Here is a 20,239-nt window from a genome sequence, read left to right as displayed (position 1 = left end):
TGTGTGAAAAAAACATTATCTTAGACCTGGTAATGCTGTAATCCCAACAGCTTGTGAGGCCAAGACAAGAAGATCACAAGTTCAATACCAGCCTCAACAACTTGGCAAATTAGCAAGACCCTGTCTCCCAATAAAAACAGCTAGGGATGGGACTTGGGACTCAGTGGTTAAGTGCCCCTGGGTTCAATACCTGGGGGAAAAAAAACAACAAAAAAACACTGACCTAAAGATCAAAACCTCTGCTTGCTTTTATGTCACAGTGGACCTTCAGCAGCCTTGTCCTGGCCTTCTCCACTGCTATCCTCCACAACTGTTTCCCTTCTTATATTTTATCTTTCAGCAAAATAGAAGACTATTTATAATTTCTCAACACATACAACATTATTGTATGCTTCATTAACCTTGTTCATGTTCTTCCTCTTCCAACTTCCCCATCCCCCAGCTATGTATGTCCTATATATCCCTCATCACTTCCAACTCAGTGTCAGTTCAACTGCCATGTTTTAATGAAAATCTTCTGGGAAGATCATGCCCCCTCAGCATCACCACCAGCTCCATACACTGAGCAAAGTGGCCATTGGTTATGGAATCAGGGCTCTCATTTCCTGCACGTCTCCTTCCCTATAGACCATGAATTCCATGATGTCAGGAACAGTATCTTCCCCTATTTTAGTTTCTTGCTCTTACTAAAGTGGTCATCTAAATATTAAAAGCTTGTGTATCTAGATGGGATAGGAAGAGTTCTAGCCAGTTTTTACTTACAGGAAAGTTTCCATAACACTGCATGCATTCTAATTCATACTTGTGCCATAGCATGTATTGTGTGAGAGGTTGACATCAGAAGCATGTCACTTAAGCAGTGAGAAAGCTCAGATAAATATTTGTCTTTAAAAATGACTTCTTTGAGTCTCTTTGAGTGATTGTATAACCCTTTTATGGGGAAAAGTGTGAATTTAGGGATTTATTAAGAACTAAGCAGTTTAAGCCAGCTATGGTGGCACACATCTGTAATACCAGTGGCTCAGGGGGCTGAGGCAGGAGTATCACAAGTTCAAAGCCAATCTGGGCAACTTAGACCCTGTCTCAAAATGAAATTTAAAAATTTTAAAAGGACTAGGGATGTTGGTCATATACATTGCTATATTCACCCCCTACTCGGCAGCCTTCCTACTCAACAACAGAGAAGAACAGAAAAGGCGAGAATATGGTATTCTTGTAGCCCTCTGAATGTGGTAGACTTGATTGTGGATATTATGTTTATCATAGATATTCTAATAAACTTCAGAACTACTTATGTGAATCAGAATGAAGAAGTGGTAAGTGATCCTGCTCGGTGGTAGAGCATGCCTGAGTTGAATCCCTAGTACAAGGTAGAAAGGGAAAGGAAGGGAAGGGGAAGGGAAAAGGGAAGAAAGGGAAATGGGAAAGGAGGGGGAATATCTAAGCAGCTCAAAAGTTCCACCTTGTTTTGCTAGAGTACTCTGTATTCATAGGTGGGTCCATTGGAAGAGAACCTGGAAAGATAAAACAGATCCATATTTTTAGATGACTTTGAAAGCCAAAATAAGGTTTTGGATTTTACCTTGTACAACCAGACAACCTGTGTAGCCCCCTGGTGATTGAGAAAGGGACATTACATGAGGTAATGCCACCAGACCAAAATGTCATGCCACTATTTTCTAAACTAATCACAATAGGATCAGAGTTCTATTAATCTGCACTTAGGAACTAATAGACAATACAAACATTTTTCCTATTAGGATTCTGAAACTTGTATACTTACACATTTGCATATCTTAGATTCTGAGGATTTTCAATATTTCATGAATATGAAATCATTTTATCTTCCATATTTTTCTTTTGCCAATAATTAGCTCCTGTCATCTCCTAATAGCTTAAAATACAGTCCTATATCCTCCATACACTGGTTGGTTCAGATTTACTCTGGGCTGATTAATGATCATGTCCAAATTTTTATTCATTTTTTTAATGTATTAAATCAATTTGACATGTAAAAGCAGTTTTATCTATTTTACCTGGATTCTTGTGTTATATTTAAGTTGTGTTTTATCTCATTTGGGACTAACATCTCAGGTCCTTTGTAAATAGGTATGGTAACTTGTTATAGGATGGGAAAAGTATGAGATATAACAATAAAAGTAATTCAAAATTGATTACTTTCCAAGATAGTTCATCACTATGGTCAAGATAAAACCAACATGGATAGAATTGCCAAAAACACAAAAAACTCTCTGTCTAACCAACAGGGGATTACTTCAGATTCATGACTCAAAGCCCATGATGCTTCAGCAGTTTAGATGAATGTAGTTTAAGAAAATGTACTTGGGGACATTAACATTTCAAATGGAGCTATTGGTATGTGTAGGGCATTGATAGTGTGACACTATAAACTCACAATCCCCTTAAAATGGCTCTCTATCTGCCACTATGTAGCTAGATAACCTTTCTATTTGACTTTGGTTTTTGAAATTCAGTCTAAAATCCCAAAATCATGGATTTGTCTACTTAGCAGGGTACAACTCAAGTTTACCTCTCATTTTTTTTCAGATAAACTGAAACTCTAAAAGGGGAAACTGTTTTGGTTTACCTCTTGCCTTATTAAATAAAATAAAACTTAAGATGTTTGTATCCCTTGGTGGCTAAGAATCTTGCAACATTTCCATATCAATATTCTGAACATCTACTAGCAGCATTTTCTTTTTATGATTCTCTAAATTTCATGGAAAACGTTGGATGAAAGTATATTCAACCCAGACATAAAATACCCTCTCACCATTTAGGGAAAAGACTGCTTTGTGTTTATTTTAATCTGTTTTATGTACTCCCTTACCCCATGCTAAAATCAAATTACAAGTGAGAAAATTTGCATAAGTAAAGATTTCAATAAATTGTAGTTAATTTATCAAAGTTTAACATAAATCAAGTATAGGTAAACCGAACCTGAGACCATGGATCCAAGTACATTTTTTATGTTCATTATAGTCAGTCTGTTCCTAGATTTGAAAACTGAATTATTACTTATATCAAAACTGATTTTAGGGTTTTTTAAAAACAGTCATGTAATTTTAATTCTGTGAAGTACTGTGTTTCAAAGGAAACAATAACCCTTCCTCAGTATTTCAGGAATAATATTATTACTTTGCAGTGAATTTATCCAGAAATACCAGTGAGGTTTTTTTGAAGTGAATATAAAACATAGTTGCAGTTTATATGAATTCATTTAAATGGACTTCCTGTTTTCATATGTACTTCAAAATTACATGAATTCTTTCTAATAGATTTTGCTGTATAATTTCCTTCATTTTTATAGGTTTCAGATTAAATAATGATATTTTTATGTAGTGTGTGGTTTTCTTTTCTGTGTTTAGGTCCTTTCTTTGGGAGCAGATGTCCTACCAGAATATAAACTGCAGACACCACGAATCAACAAGTTTACAATATTGCACTACAGCCCTTTCAAGGCAGTCTGGGATTGGCTTATTCTGCTGTTGGTCATATACACTGCTATATTCACCCCCTACTCGGCAGCCTTCCTCCTCAATGACAGAGAAGAACAGAAAAGGCGAGAATGTGGTTATTCTTGTAGCCCTCTGAATGTGGTAGACTTGATTGTGGATATTATGTTTATCATAGATATTCTAATAAACTTCAGAACTACTTATGTAAATCAGAATGAAGAAGTGGTAAGTGATCCCGCCAAAATAGCAATACACTACTTCAAAGGCTGGTTCCTGATTGACATGGTTGCAGCAATTCCTTTTGACTTGCTGATTTTTGGATCAGGTTCTGATGAGGTAAGAGCGGCTTAAAAAATCTTATTTTCTGAAAGATTGCAATTATAAAAGTGAATCTACTTTCATTTAAAAATGGTTGCTTTACACAGATGAAATTCATTTTCACTTTGAAATGTTATAAAATGAAATGGAACTATTTTTCCATCGCAAATAATTTAAATTCCTTCTATTTTTGCTAAGAGATGCAAAATACATTCCATTCTTTAACCAATAAGTTAGGCTCTGAGACGTACACCACATAGCACATTCCCAGGATGTAAAATGTCTACATATTAAGTTTGTGGGTGTAAAACTGTCAAATATTAAGAGTGTTGCTTTCCTTCTTATTATTGTAGTTTGGTTCTTCAGATTATGTGGAAGAAAGAATCTTCTGAAATGTCTTGTGCAAAACCCCTATCTCTTAAATAACATCCATGTTGGAAATACTGCATATGTTCCAAATATCTTATAAAATTGGAAATTTAAAGAAATATGATTTGTGTATGCATATTGAGTGATTTTGGGGGATAGAGGGTCCATAATTATAATCAGATTCTGAAAGGATTTTTTCATCCAAAAAATTAAGTTCTCCAAAGGGCCCCTCCATTTAATTGCCCCCAATTTTTTTTTATAAATTCCCTGGATTGCATACTGGAAAAATTACAAAAGGTCTGAAAGTAGTTCTAAAGCAGTATATTAAGAAAAACTGAACTCAATGTGTTGAATTTTTTTTCTTTTTCTTTTTCTTTTTCTTTTTCTTCTTCTTCTTTTTTTTTTTTTTTTTTTTTTTTTTTTTTGGTAGTGGTGGGAGTTGAACCCAAGGCCTTGTGCATACAAAGCAAGCACTCCATCAAAATCTGTATCCCCAATCCAATGTGTTGAATTTTTAAAAAGGTAGTATCTTTTCTGCCTAAAAACAATACATCATTTCTTGTTGTTGTTGTTGTTTTTAAGTAAGTCTACATATGGTAGCCTTTGAAGGCCTCAGGACAAGAGACTCTTTCTGCCATGGAGAATCAATAGGTTTAGATTTTAACATTCTTTTTCCTGCAGAACATGCTGGTGAAACTGTGGGTCAGTTAAGAGCAGAGTAGTGGAAGATGATATTCTTGCTGGATTCTGCAAATATTAAACAAAGTCCCAAGTCTGACTTTCTTCATCAGTAAAGAATAATAATGTTACCTTCTTCTCTTCAGTCATTGTTTTTAAGACTATAATGAGGTAATACATGTGCAAATCAGCAAAGTCCTAAAAAAAAATATCAACTGCCACTAAAGTAGATAAAGTTTTAATAGCTATTCGTTTCAGTTTTAACTAAAAGAAAAGGAAGGGAAATATTTCATAATTATCTGAGTTTCTTTCAATGGGAGATCTAGGTAATCACATCACAATAGTCCACACCAATAAACAATAAAATAAAACTTCATTTTTTCCAATGTTAAAATATATACACCAATAGCAAATTAAAATTTGAATAAATTAATGAATAAGCAAATGGAATTCTTAGGGGAAAGTGATATACTCATTGTATTCAATCAATAATCATTAAATCAGAGAATATTTAGGTATGCTTATTATCATCATTAATTCTAATTTATAGAATTTTTTAAATATTTATTTTTTAGGTGTTGATGGACACAACACAATGCCTTTATTTTTATGTGGTGCTGAGAATCAAACCCAGGTCCCACTCATGCTAGGCGAGCCCTCTACCGCTGAGCCACAATCCCAGCCCTAATTTATAGAATTAAGTATGAGTTTGATTTAATTTCAGTTAATATTTCACTTGAAAATAATAAAATTGCATTAAAACATGTAATTCAGACAATCACTGTTTCAGACAGGACTTCCTTTGAATAATCTGAAACAAGAGAGTATTTATGAGATTCACCTCAGTTAGAGGATGAAATAGTCTTGTGAAAAGAGGAAGCCTAGACCACATCTCTTGTGAACTGTCAAGGAAAAGGTGAGTTTTGCCTCATAGAGACTGAGGCCAGTCCACAGTTCATGAGGAATTTCGTGAGCACCCCTATGTTCTCATAGCTGCTACTCAGTCTGTTTAAGAAGTGGTATGATATGGGAAAGATCATGGCTTTGGAGTCAGATAGGCCTGGGTTTGATTCTCTTCTGTGCCACTTACTTGATGTTATTTAGTCTATTTAAGACTTTATTTGTTTTCTGTAAAATAGTTAAAAATGAGTTCTTGTGATTTTTTAAAAAAATAAGTTGAATTTATATGAAAAGACTAGACCAGGTGAAGTTACATAATAATTTTTTGTCATTGGTTCCTTTTCTTCCTCTTCCACTCTTTGGAGTAATATCTCCCTTTAAAAACTTATATTGAATCACATTAACCCACAAATTTAAATAAATTTAATTCCATCAATTTATTTAACAAATAAATACTGTTAATGTGTATTCATGTGTTAACGTTGATAAATTACATTAACAGTGTTAATGTACAACAGTTATTACATTAACCAGCTGCAACTTAAAGGAATTCTGGAGAAATGAGAGAGGAAAAGTAAATGGTTTGAGTATAGTAACTGGGTTGTAAAGAACAGGAACACAGGATATGATGGGGTGAAGTAGATAGACATAAAATACATCAAATATGGAAGGGTACTGGAGGGCACACGTGGGAATCAGACATCAGGTACATCAAGATACCTTTCAGCCATAAAAGGGTAACAAGACAAGTGATGGACTTGGGCTACCTTTTATTTTTCACAGAAATTGCAATGAAGATGATCCTTTAACATATAAACTACGCTGTATAGCTATAATCAGGCTTTCCAGTTCATAGTGCTACTTCAGAATAATTTTTTTTCAAAAGTGTACATTATACAATAAGTGCATTATAGATATTCAACATCCAATTTTGTTTCTGACAAAAAAGAAAATAATTACTTCCAGAACAAAGGATATCTTAAATTCAAATAGACTAATGTGGGGAGTTTTGTCACAAGAATAGAAAAAAAAATAAAAACTTTGAGATTTTGGACATAAGAGAGAATGATAAATTTTAGTGATTAAGCTAGTGATCGCTCTGATGAGAGATCATGTAGTCTCTTGATTTTCAAATTGCAAATTCATTAAGATGCCTCAGAAAGTCCCAAAGGCCCTTAAGCGTAGACAGCAAAATGAACTGGTTAGATACAGAGCAACATCCACTATTAAATAAAAAAATAAAATAAAACTTGGTTTTATCTCCTTTACTAATTAGAATTCTGTATAAAAATTTTAAAAGTTGACCTAATCCATTTTTCCACTTCCAGAAAAGATTATGGTATCCTCCTCCCCAAGTAGAATGGTTAATTTAACAAACATTTGCCAAAAACTTAACCTTGTGCCAGTCAATAAGGGAGACCCTGGCTTTACAGAAGAGAATAAGATGAGAACCCAAGTTCAGGAAGCTTGCAGTCTAGAAGGGGAGACCAGCAGGTAGGCACATAAGATAATATCTAATAAATACTTTAATAACACCATTTACAAGGGACACACATAGAGGGAGTTCCTGATAACTTGTAGGAGTTTTTCAGTAGGAGAGGGTAGAAGGATCATTCTAGGTAGAGGGGAAACCCATTAGAAGCATGGACCTATAAAATTTCCCAACCCTATCAGACCTAACATGTACATTCAATAACAAACATTTTATAATGCACCCTTTATTGTTAAATAAAATCACATATAATAGTTACATACCTAGTTTACAGGTATGATAGTTAATGACCTACACTTAATAAAAGAGAATAAAAGGAATATTATCTGTAACAAAATAATATCTTTTTGAGTATGTAAATGCCTTGGGCATGTATACATTAAATAATATAATGAAGTTCTCAGGAGCTTTTACATAGATTTAATGAGTAAGCTTGTATTTAAACAAAAAATCAATTTCAACTGAATATTATTGTATTTTTCTTTATATTTTCATCCAGTAAGTATTGAAAATTTGTGCCTATGGTTACATGTATGCATATGGATAGGTATATATTGTCCCATATACAGCCCAGAACTCTGCAACTGTGACAAGCACACATGTAGACTGATGATATGATGTAGTACACAACTACCACAAAACCTGATGTCATTGAAGATATCACTTTATGAGGCAGTAAACCAGTCTTAGTCAATATTCAAATAGAATGAGCTAGTCATCTCTCAATTTACATGGTAGCTAAATTCCTGGAAAGTTTAATGAATATTAAAATACACCAAGGTAAATTTCTTCTTATATTTAAAACCAAGTTTCAAGGATGAATGACTAAGTTTGGTTTTTGCATATACAAACGACTGGTAGGACACTGAAAAGTTACATAGCACATGGACAATTTCTGTTATTGTTGGAGACTGTTGCAGACATTACAGGATTTCCACCTACCTCATTATATTAGCAAATTAAGAAAAATATCAAGAGAATTGTGTCAAATATGGTAAAGATAAAAGGTACAAGAGGGACTGAAAGTAAATCACTGAGTCGGGTATGCAGTAATGATATTATTAATTAGGTGCAATATTGGCTACAATGCCAAACTGAAGTGGCTTCAAGAAATAACAATAACAGAGCCCCTTCTTGCCAGAATCTTGGTAACAAATCAAAGGAGAATCCTAGTACTGGAAGGCTGCACACGGTGAAGGAAAGGCTTATTGTATTTTGAATCTTGGGGTTTTTTTCCCCCTAAGATATTTATCCACTAAAAAGAAAGAGCAATGGTGGAGAGAGTATTAAATATTGACAGCAAAGCTACTGAAGATGCCTGAGAATGTGAGACTGGAGGGAATTTGAAGTTTATGTGGGGACTCGAGCCTGAGGGACACTCTTTCCTGTTGTTCAAGAGGATAAACTGTCACAGGTAGTGCTTTTATAGATAAGCTTAGAGGCGGAATGGGGTTTAAGGTGTTCCTGTCTTTTACATTTTAAAGTCTGAATTTTAAAATATTCTGACAAATTCTGATCATACATATTACTACCAAATTAAAATACAGTCTCACTACCAATGTAGATCTTAGAACTAGAAGTAACCACAAGAAATTATCTAATTCAGTCTCTAGCCTATGGCATTAAAGCACTATTATTCCCATTTTACAAGTGAAGCCATTGAAACTCAGACTTGTTAAGTGACTTATCCTATTTTATGTACTACTCCTGTTTCACAACATAATATTTACTCATTCAGCAAATATTTATTAACCACCCATCAAAATTATAGACACTTTCCTAGGTTTGGCTCTTTAGACAACACAAAGACTGTTATCTAAGAATTTAGATTCTAGGACTGGAGAAGAGGAGGTGGGGCCTGGCAGAGAGCAGAAGACCAATAATACATAAACCAATAAATAACTGTGCAAGATGATTTCAAAAAAGAGTAAATTAAAAAAAAAAAAGACTGATAAGAAATGTCTTGGGTGGTTGGCTAATGGTAAAGCCATGGAGGAAGTATCATTTGATACTTGATCCAGTCCCATGAAACTATTATTTAAAACATTTCAAACAGAAAGAAACACTTGTGAAAATGGCCCAATTGGGAAATAGGCTTGAGATGTTAAAGGAATAGAAAGAAGGCCACAGGCAGGCTGAACTGCAGTAAGGTGGTAAGATCTCAAGATGATTAGATAGGAACAAAATCACATGGGGTCATGGGGTTTGTTTATTGTGGCTGCAGTGAGAGTCTTTGGAACTTTGGAACAGACATAACATTGATTGACACTTGGAAAGATTGTGCAGGCTTTTGTCTGCAGATGGCAAAGCCAGGAGAAGAGCAGGAGAACCAGATTGAAGCCCTTGCTGCAATGTAGAAGGGACACCACAGCATGGTGCTAACAGAGATGGAGAGAAGTCAGTAAATGTGAATACATTTTTAAAGTAGGCTGTCAAGATTTGTTGGTAGATAAATTGTATGAGAGAATATGAGAAAAAGCAGAATTGGGGTAGTTCAAAGATGTTTTTATTGTTCATTTATTCTTGTTGAAAACTTAAGAGAGGGGAAACAAAGGAGTTGCTTAATCCAGTTTTATAGATGGTAACTCATTCATCCAGATGGATAAAATCCTGGGGAGAGGCCAGGGATGTAGCTTAGTTGTAAGGCAACTGCTCAGCATATGGGAGGCCCCAGCATCACAAAACAACAATGACAAAACATCTGAGGAGAAAAAGGTGTGTGTGGCAGACAAATTTCTGTTTTGGCCATCTTAGTTTTGAGATGCCGATTACTCAGTCATCTAAGTAAAGATAGATGGTTTGTAGGCAAGTCAGGCACCCCAGGAGCAAGCACAAAGATATACATGTGAGTAGTGAAAAATGAGATTCATTAAATGAAAAATCAGATATAATCCTGGCAAACGTTGATTTGAGTCACTGTTTCTACACCAGGAGCAGGCACCAACTTTTGTGTGGGTCTTTTCAAAGTCTGGAGATTCATATTTGGTAGATCTGAAGGAAAATCTTGAAACTTACCTATTTTTTAGGTGGCAGAAATTATTCTGTCATTTGGATGTATAAGATCTGGTGGCAATCCCTGGGACGAAAAAGTTCTCCTGTGTGTTCTGAGGTGAACATCTCTATGAAATTAATGCAAAAATACATAAAGGATTGGAAATTATAATAGGGATGATTTCTTAATTGCTTAATGTTAGCTGGATTATCCAAATGTTTTCCTTGATGCATTATAACATTGTGGATTAACTTTGAAAAAGTAACTTTGTCAATGCCAATTAACATTAATGTCTTTCTTCCAATTCCACCAAATGTTAAACTACTGTAACACTGTTGTTTTATTTACACCAACATTGAAGAACTGAATTTTTATCCAAATAATTTTGTGTATAAAACATATCTAATGCTAAAACTGTAATGAGACATATACATTTGTTACTAAAGAAGATGTAGCATGATTGCTTATATTTTTCATAATAACCATTTAACACTTTAAGCAAATTCAAATTTTCTAAAGTAAAGGATCTTCTATATATAATGCTAAAAACATGTTGAAGAAAATGAATATTGGCAATAACTGTGCTTGCCTATATCACTAATATTGTCTGATGTTCATGCCATTCAGAAAGGGAAATGATTCTGTATTTTCTAGTTTTATAATATCAGACATCATGCCACCTTAGCAAACTACCTTAATATAATTAATGAGAAGTAATAATGTTATTGCCTCCATCTTCAGAAAGTCAACTTCGATTAACTACCTCAGATTTTTTCACATTTAGCTTTTTGTGACAGACCTTAGTTTCTAAGACATTAACACTCAGAAGCTAGAGAACTGTACTTAGTTACATGTTTCATTAGCTTCTGCCTTCCCTGAAATTAGGATTCTTGTAATTAATTCCTTCCTTTGTTGACCTCTCTTCTTTCAGACTTTACTGTTATATTCATTAATTCTGAATGCAAAAAAAAAAAAAGGTCTTAGAAACCTAAGTATCTACAAAGCTCTTTGAGGGAAAAAATATCAATTGAAAAGAATTTCTGTTCCTATTAATATGTTTGGATCATTAGTCTGATAGATAAATTTTGGAATGAATATGAGGAAAATTTCAGCAGGTATTTGTTTAGAAATCCTGATCATCTTGTCAGCTGTTTTTTTCTGAACTTGATCTTTACAATAGATGACAGTAGTTGTTGGAAGTTAATGTCCAGTACAACACACATACTTAGGTTAAACTTTAAGTAAGTAGCACTGTCTCTTCCTTTAGGTAGTTCTTGACTTGTATGTGAAAGAAGTTTCCATTGGCTTTTTTTTTTTTTTTTTTTTTTTTTTTTTTTGCATCTTTGATGGTACCTCCCAAACTCTGTGACTTAGCAAGGGAAAGATACAGGATCCTCAATTGAATAAATAATTTTGCATTAAGCTGATCAATTTTGTCATATTTTAGTGTAATTGACCACATATTGCTATAGATGGCATAAAGTACATATTTTATCTGGATAAAGTCAAATTCCCATTTTAAAGATATAGCATTTATACATATTTGTTTATTGGGTCCCAGGGATTGAACTCAGGGGCACTTGACCATTGAGCCATATCCCCAGCCCTATGTTGTATTTTATTTAGAGACAGGGTCTCACTGAGTTGCTTAGCACCTCACTTTTGCTGAGGCTGGCTTTAAACTCATGATCTTCCTGCCTCAGCCTCCCAAGCTGCTGGATTACAGGAGTGCACCATCGTGCCTGGCTATACTTGTTTATTTGATGTAACATTTGCCTACTATGATTTAGAATCATTTGATGACCAGTTTTCCATGTCATTGTAAAGGAAGAGAAGGCAAATTCAAATTGCAATATAATAGAATGCTAATTATACAAACAATATAAAGCCAAGTATCTCAGTTATAAATATTGTTAAATATAGGAAGAAATTTTCAGTGGGGTTGTATCTCCTCTTTAAAAACCATAGTTTGCCTGGGTGTGGTGCACACACCTGTAATTCCAGGGACTCCAAAGGCTGAGGAAGGAGAGTCAGAAGTTGGAGGCCAGCCTGAAAGACCCTGTCTCAAAATAAATATAAAAATAATTGGGGGTAAGTTTCCTCTGGTTCAATTCCCAGGATTCCCCATAAAATTCATAATTTTTGGAAGTAAATATGAGGTTTGTTGTGAATAAAGAAATGGCACACTAGGTAATTCCCAAGGTCTTATACACATTCAAAATATCTCTCTTTGTGTTAGTAATGGGTTATTGAAAATACTGAAATGATTGTAGACAAGATGACAAAGGACTACAAACTAGCTTTAATATTACTGAGTTTTATTGAATAATTCGTTGAACAATGTATATAAATGCAAAGCTATAAAAGAAAAGTGAGTGTGGAATCATGAAATTTATTACTTGTGTTACCATTTCCCTATTTGCACATTAATATTTTCTTACAAACAAGATGAATGATGAATTAAGCAGAAGGTTTCACTGATGATTTATTTTGTCAGCCCTGTGGATGAAACCAAAGAACATATACTTTGGTTCCTTACTTATAAAATAATAATCATATCACTTACCTATAGGCAAAGGTTTTAGAGAGTCTCTGTGATAAATATTTTAAATGTAAGATTCTTGCAAATGCTTACAAAAAATAAAGTAAAATTTTGTTTTTTTTAAGCCCTGGAGAATAGGGCTGGGTTTTTTTTTTATTTTTTTTTATTTTATTGTTGGTTGTTCAAAACATTACATAGTTCTTAATATACCATATTTCACAGATTGATTCAAGTGGGTTATGAACTCCCATTTTTACCCCGTATCCAACCAGCATAGTGGATAGATTTGTAAGTAAAATTATTTTTTAAAATTCTTGAACATAAGATTTTCTCTTGTTGATGACACTTTCTGATTTAATTGTAACCAAATTTATTCTTCAGTAGCAAGATGTTTAATACTGATAAAAAATTTTCTAATTTCAGGCCTTCAAAAAGAATTCCACTGGTATTAAGACAGAATATCGCCTGATTTATTGTAGAATGTCTAGTAAAAATATTGACAGATATTTTAAATATGAATCTAGGATCTAATGGATTTAAAAACTATAATTGTATATATATATTTAAGAAAGTTAAATACTTCAATAAAGAAAACTAAATTCTACCTCAGTATAAGAAGGTACCTGGGGCTTTTAATAAACAGTAGATGTAGATATGTTTTCAAGTTCAGATTGGATGATATTCATTTACCAACAAAAAAAAATATGAATTATTTAACTTCTGAAAGAAGAGACATTTTAAAAACAAAAAAAAAATAATGTCAAAATTTGTTAAAAATAAAAGTCTAAAGAAAACTTTCTTTGCTGTGACATCTGGCAAAAAGAGTCTGAAATATTCAATCACAATAAATGAATTCTCAGGTTGATCTGGTACTGGAAGGTGTGGACTGGAAGTGATAAGGTTCCTTTTGTCCCCCTTACTAACAAAGTACATTTCTTTGAAAATGAATTACCTGTTTTATATCTTATAATTTCAGTATGTGCTTTTATTTTATAAAAATAATAACACTTTACCATTTGTTGAGCTTTTATGCTTTCAAAGTCTCTATCAAGAGTAAAAATTAGTGAAAAATATTCTAATACCAGTAAAAAGCTCAATAAATAACATCTAAGATAAAATTCTTTATTGCTTCTCTTTTCAAATGGTTGTGAGTGGGTTTGTAGATAGTTTCAACTGTTATATTGCCAGAAATTTAAAAACCACAAAGATAGATTTCTATACCATATCTGGATATTTCATGTAATTAGGTATGCTGCAGGATATAACCATTCATTCTGAAATCATTTCTTCATTTCAATTCTGATGTTAACATAATATTATGAGGAAGTCATTGGACCCACTTTTCACTTGCAGGCAGTATAAATAGAGTACATTGTACTAAAAATGAGATCTAATAGTGCCTAACTCAGCAAGAAGAGACTGATAATACCTTAGTCTACTCTGTCTTAAATTTGGATACAGTTGATTCTCTCCATTCTGTAACATGGGGCAAGATACCTTAAGTCTTTAGATAAATATCTGAATAGAAAGAAGAAGAAAATAATTATTGCAACCCTAAGCATTGTCTATAAGCAGTGCTATACAAAACTGTCACAAGCAAAGAATTCTCAAAGGTATTAGCAGAACTTAATAAAAATAGAAATAAGGCCAAGGCATTTGTTACATTGTCACACAAAAATGTAAGAGGTATTTAAAGAGAGACATGAAGAGTGACTATTTATTGGGTCTTATCTGCAACTCCATTATTAGACATTTTTATTCTAATTTACAGATGAAGAAACTGAAGTTTGGGACTAAATAAATAACTTATCCAAAGTGACATATTGATACAAAAGCAGAGTTCAATCATAAGTTTGTCCATTCAAAGGTCCCCTAGCACATACCTATTAAAACTAAAATATTGCCCATACAAATAGTGGAGACTAAAATAACCTTGAACTGGGCATGGTGGCTCATACCTTTAATCCCAGCAACTGGGGAGGCTGAGGCAGGAGAATCAGGAATTCAAAGTCAGCCTCAGCAATTGCAGTGGGGCGGGGCAGGGGGGGGTGCTAAGAAACTCAAGGAGACCCTGTGTCTAATTAAAATACACAATAGGGCTGGGGATGTAGCTCAATGGTTGAGTGCCCCTGAGTTCAATCCCCAGTACCAAAAAAAAAAAAAAAGGAAGAAAAATAATAATAATAAAATGACCTTGAACTATCCATCAATCATTGTAAGGATATATGCTTTTAAATCTGTCAAGAAGAAAAAAAACCTATTTTTTTCATTACACTCTGAAAAATATAACACAGCATTGGGAACAGAAAAGACTCACATCTCTATACCACTAAACCTGAAAATAGACCAGTTCTAGTTATGGTAGCCCTATCTCAACTACACAAATTCCTCTGACTTTTAAAGACTTTCAATATTATTTTTAAAACAATTAGTGCCTTCCCTGATTACCACCATGGTACAAGGGAAAAAATATTACAGTATATACTGTAACATTTTAATAAAAAGTTTTCTTTTCCTTGACATTAATGCTCTTTTTTTTACCAAGTCCTTATTAATAGATAAGGGGCAATAGTTATTTCATGTGCTATTTCTTCAATTAAGATATAACTATTCTTAACACAGTTGGATTACTTTGTAAAATAAACACCAACAATGAACAGATAAAATGACTCAATAATTGATTGGTAAATACCATGTAACTATGGAATAATTATATGCCCTGTGAATTATATAGTACTTATAGTTGACATTATTTAAGAAACCTAAGAAATGAACTTGTAATTTGTACTTATCAGATTTCAAGTCCAAACAACCAGTTAAGTATCCTGTTATTATATAAAAGTATCCTATCATTAGATACCTGGTCAGTAATAATCATGCAATTAGTTACAGATATCATACTCCAAAGCAAAATATAATCATAATATCCTTGGCATATCAAGAAACAATTTATCCATTTAACGCATTTAGGAAGGAAAAAAATGCATTTAAATATAGAGTGTAATTAATGCATGCAATTATCCAATAAGTGTTCCAACAGTTACAGAAAGAGGGAGCTTGACTGGCTCCTTTTCATTATTCAGGTCTTTCTCAGTTCAACTGTCAGCCCTCAGCACAGCCTTTCTTGATCTTTCTGTCTGAAGTAATCTCAGCCACAACCCATGCCCCTGAACACCCCCTCTAATATTATACTGTGTCATGGTATTCTGTTTAATGTCCTCTTTGCACTTTTTACTCTGTGAAATTGGTTTTTTTTTAAATATCTATTTTGCCCAATAAATAAACTAGGTCTTTATCTCATAAAATGACCTGGTTTCTTTCTATTAAAGAAGACACTGTGTCTATTAAATATGTCTGTTAGAAAAGTGGGCATTCCTCCTGTTCAACACTACAGTCCTGGTGTGTGGTTTTGGGTAGGCAGGAGCACTGGGATTTTGTTGGTGAATGAATGATTTACTGAGTACACATTATAGACAAAGTACTTGTTTGCAGTTTAAAACAAGATAGATTATGTGTCTCACAAATCTTACATGGGTAGATAGTGAAATAAGCTGCCATATGTTCAAAGCATTTTCCAATGCAGGTTTAAAACTTTTTAAAATTGAACTAACCTTAACATTTAATTCAAACATAAGAGTTGTTCTCAATACTACCACATCATTTTAACCTGTTTCTAGCAACTCTACCTTACTAAACGTACTTTGACTTGCTTATCAACTGTTTCTAACCATACACATTTATTTCCAACAGACAACCACATTAATTGGTCTTTTGAAGACTGCTCGGCTCCTTCGTCTTGTGAGAGTGGCCAGGAAACTGGATCGATATTCAGAATATGGCGCTGCTGTTCTAATGCTCTTAATGTGCATATTTGCCCTGATTGCTCACTGGCTGGCTTGCATTTGGTATGCAATTGGGAATGTAGAAAGGCCATATCTGACTGACAAAATTGGATGGTTGGATTCCTTAGGACAACAAATTGGGAAACGTTACAATGACAGTGACTCAAGTTCTGGACCATCCATTAAAGACAAATACGTCACAGCACTTTATTTTACCTTCAGCAGTTTAACCAGTGTAGGATTTGGAAATGTGTCTCCTAACACCAATTCGGAGAAAATCTTTTCAATTTGTGTCATGTTGATTGGCTGTAAGTAGATTTCTCTTTTGCTATTTGTTAGGATAAAATAATACCACAAAATTGATAATCTCTAGAACATTGAGAGTAAAAAAAAAAAAAAAAAACTGTAGACAAGTATGACGATAATGGAGTTACATACATGGGTACTGTATTCTGTTGAATCTGATTCTTTCTGTGAAGTGAAATACACATAAAGACTTTTCTGGACCTCAAGAAATCATGGGCATAAAAATCATGGAGTGACATGGGTCTTGGGATTCAGAAACTGAAATTTGCAGTTCACTCTTGTTGCTATATATTTTTTTTTAAAAAAAAGGTCTTCATCATTTATTGTTAATAGGTATTTTCTATTTCAAGCTTAGGCCAGATTATAGTAATACTATAGATATAGATAGATGGATGGACAGATATAGAGATAATTATAGATGGATATAGATAGAACCATATATATCATAGGTATGTGGGTATTTACATATGTCGTCACTATAATTATAATGTAAATTAATTTTCAAACACCTGTATGTATATATACATACATATACAACACATATATACTTGTATGTGTGTATATATATATATATATATATATATATATATATGTATTTTCTCCTGACATTGACAAAAAAATCCATTTTCCTATGACATTACTCCAAGAGCTAATTAATTGCTCTTTACCCTGTAATGAGTTTATATTGAGCATCATTTATTACATATATTCTTTGGAATAAAAAAGAAACTTAGGTTATGATGAAGTGAGATTAATGTTAATATTTTTAAGAATTATTCCTGTGGAACCACTAAAGGTAACCTTGATGATAGCAAGCAGTAATTAGCAAAAATATGATTGATTTTACATCTTCAAGAAGAGTATCATATTTAGATTACATACAAAGTTGAAAAGAGTTCTGATGTTCAATTTTTAAATATCAACCTACTGATTACTGAAATATGTTCAAATAAGACCTATTTCTGAAACTTAAGTAGATTCTCCCACTTTATTGTCTACTTTATAGAAATTGTAATTTGCATATATATGTGCATACACGTTTGGCATTTTTATCTTAATAACATTTGAATAAGAAAATAATAGATTTAAACACTCTTTAGATACTCTACAAATTCAGTCCAAGCTTTGACTGCAACCACAGAAGTAACAGTATATCCAGAAGAAATTGGAAGTGGAGTCTACTAGAAAAATTAGAAATTTATATCCAGGCAGATTGAGTTTCTCCAGGCAAATACAATTAAAGCATTTCATGATTGTAATGACTAGAATAAACTTTACATTTGTTTTAAACTTTAGTGGCATAAGTAGCAAGCAAGGAAAAGAAAAAGGTTTATTCTCAAATATTTGTATAGAAAAAAAATATATATATATAATGATGTTTTTAATAAAACAGAATCTGTATTTAGAAATTTAGAATTTTCAAAAAAAAAAAGTTTTTTAAGTACAGCAAAGTGTAGCCAGTTCACCATTTAGTGATCCTCACCACAGTGAGGATTAAATAAGTATGTGGTGATATTTATTTTGTGAACTATTTTAAATTAAAGAAAGCTCAGTTTATCAATTGGTCCATATCTAATCTCTAATCCCTAATCAAGAAAGTATGAACAGTTTGCGCTCTCGCTCGCTCTCTCTCTCTCTCTCTCTCTCCTCTCTCCCCTTCTCTTCCTTCTCTGCCCTGCTTTATTCTTCCCTTCCTTTGTTCCTTTTTCCAGCTTTTATCAATATAGGATCAGATTATTTCTATTGATCACTTAAAAAATTCCATGTTTCCTGCAGATAAATTTCATCTTTTAAGAGAAAACACTCTTGTTAAATTGAATACAGCACAATAAACTCATCATCCACATAACATCATTTATTTTATTAAAAGATTCATTTCTATAAATTAAATCAAAATGGGATTGTGTAAAATTTGATGTCACACAGGAAAAAGCTTACAGATATTCCCAGAGGAATGTATCATGACCCGTTATGAAATAAATAAAGGTAAAATTAAGACTTGTAACTCAGCAATAAGAAGAATGTCAGAGATTTGCTGAGCAATTTGATGTTCATGGATATATTTGTACCTGCTATTTCTAGCTAGAACTAGATTAGGAAACCATTTGGTTTCCTCTGTTTGCTAAATTCATACTCCAAGCATATACTTCACACTTCTCAGACTCATTAGGGAGCCTAATTTTGACCTAAAAATAAAATGCAACTGAAAATGTAATGTAAAATATTGTATATGTGCTAATTATAAACATAGTGATTATCAGATTTAACTCTCATAATCCTTGAGCTTATTTAAATTCAGTCATTTTACTAAAAAAATTTGAAGACAAGTTGGGAAAAAAAGTAATCAACTATGCACATTACAATAATATAATTCAAGAAAACTTAAAAATAAAAATTAAAAATTATCATCTAACCAAATGCAAAAATTTAAATTTATGTAAATGCATTTTACTTATTTTTAAAAAATATTTTTTAGTTATAGATGAATATAATACCTTTATTTTATTTATTAATTTTTATGTGGTGCTGAGGATCAAAACCAGTGCCTCACACATGCCAGCAAGCCCTCTACCACTGAGCCACAACCCCAGCCCCTGTAAATGCATTTTAAAAGCTTCTACCTAATTACTATCTAATTACTACCTAATCGCTTCTGATGTATACTATACATAAACAGGAATCAGAGAATTCATTTAAAAGGGTATATAATTCAAAATAAAAAAACAAAGTGAAAATTAATTAATAAGTGTAAATATAATTTATGCTGACTTATTTGTATTTATGCTAATTTATAGTATAAAGTTATACTTTATTCAAATACTAGAAATACAATGTCTATATTTAATTTTAAAAAAACGAATAAACTAATAAAATAAGAACAAATGTCTTCCATCTCTAACCTGCTTGACAAACATCTTGGGAGAATTTCTCAATGTTATAGACTGTAAAAGACAGTTACTAGAGTTCTCTACTTCCAGTATGATGGAGTAGCCTTACCCCTCCTTATTAAACAAATAAACAAAATAAAAAAGCAAAGAAACAGAATCCCAAACAAAATGTATAAGGTAAATGCTTTCAGACGTTGAGCACCAAGAAGGGAAGTGTGATCCCTGAGAGAAGGGAAAGAACCAAGATATCCCCATGTTACCCTTGGTTTCCTGCCTATAGACGCCTTCTGACCCACAGTGAACAATAAAGGAAAAAAAATCTAAGCAGACTACAAAATTATCACTAAATTAAGAAAACAATATCACAGGTTATGAAGCCTAGGGTGTTATGGTGTTCAATACAAAAAGAAAAACAGAAACAAAACAGAGACAA

General features: G+C 32.9%; 1 protein-coding gene across 2 annotated transcripts in view; it reads left to right on the top strand.

Annotated features, from left to right (window-relative positions):
- KCNH7 (potassium voltage-gated channel subfamily H member 7) overlaps positions 1-20,239 on the top strand; it is a gene marked incomplete at both ends in the record, with an annotated part of 466,478 nt that overhangs the window by 388,319 nt on the left and 57,920 nt on the right. For both annotated transcript variants that reach the window (XM_081261820.1, XM_081261819.1), the window contains 2 exons: positions 3,390-3,815; positions 16,521-16,920. In XM_081261820.1, coding sequence (XP_081117946.1) covers positions 3,390-3,815; positions 16,521-16,920 — 826 coding nt within the window. The remainder of the gene's footprint in view (positions 1-3,389; positions 3,816-16,520; positions 16,921-20,239) is intronic.

The sequence above is a fragment of the Spermophilus citellus genome, assembly GCF_964194105.1.
Source record: "Spermophilus citellus genome assembly, chromosome: 11".
Lineage (NCBI taxonomy): Eukaryota > Metazoa > Chordata > Mammalia > Rodentia > Sciuridae > Spermophilus > Spermophilus citellus.
Note: the sequence above shows the minus strand (reverse complement) of the source record. Positions and strands in the feature narration are given on the sequence as shown.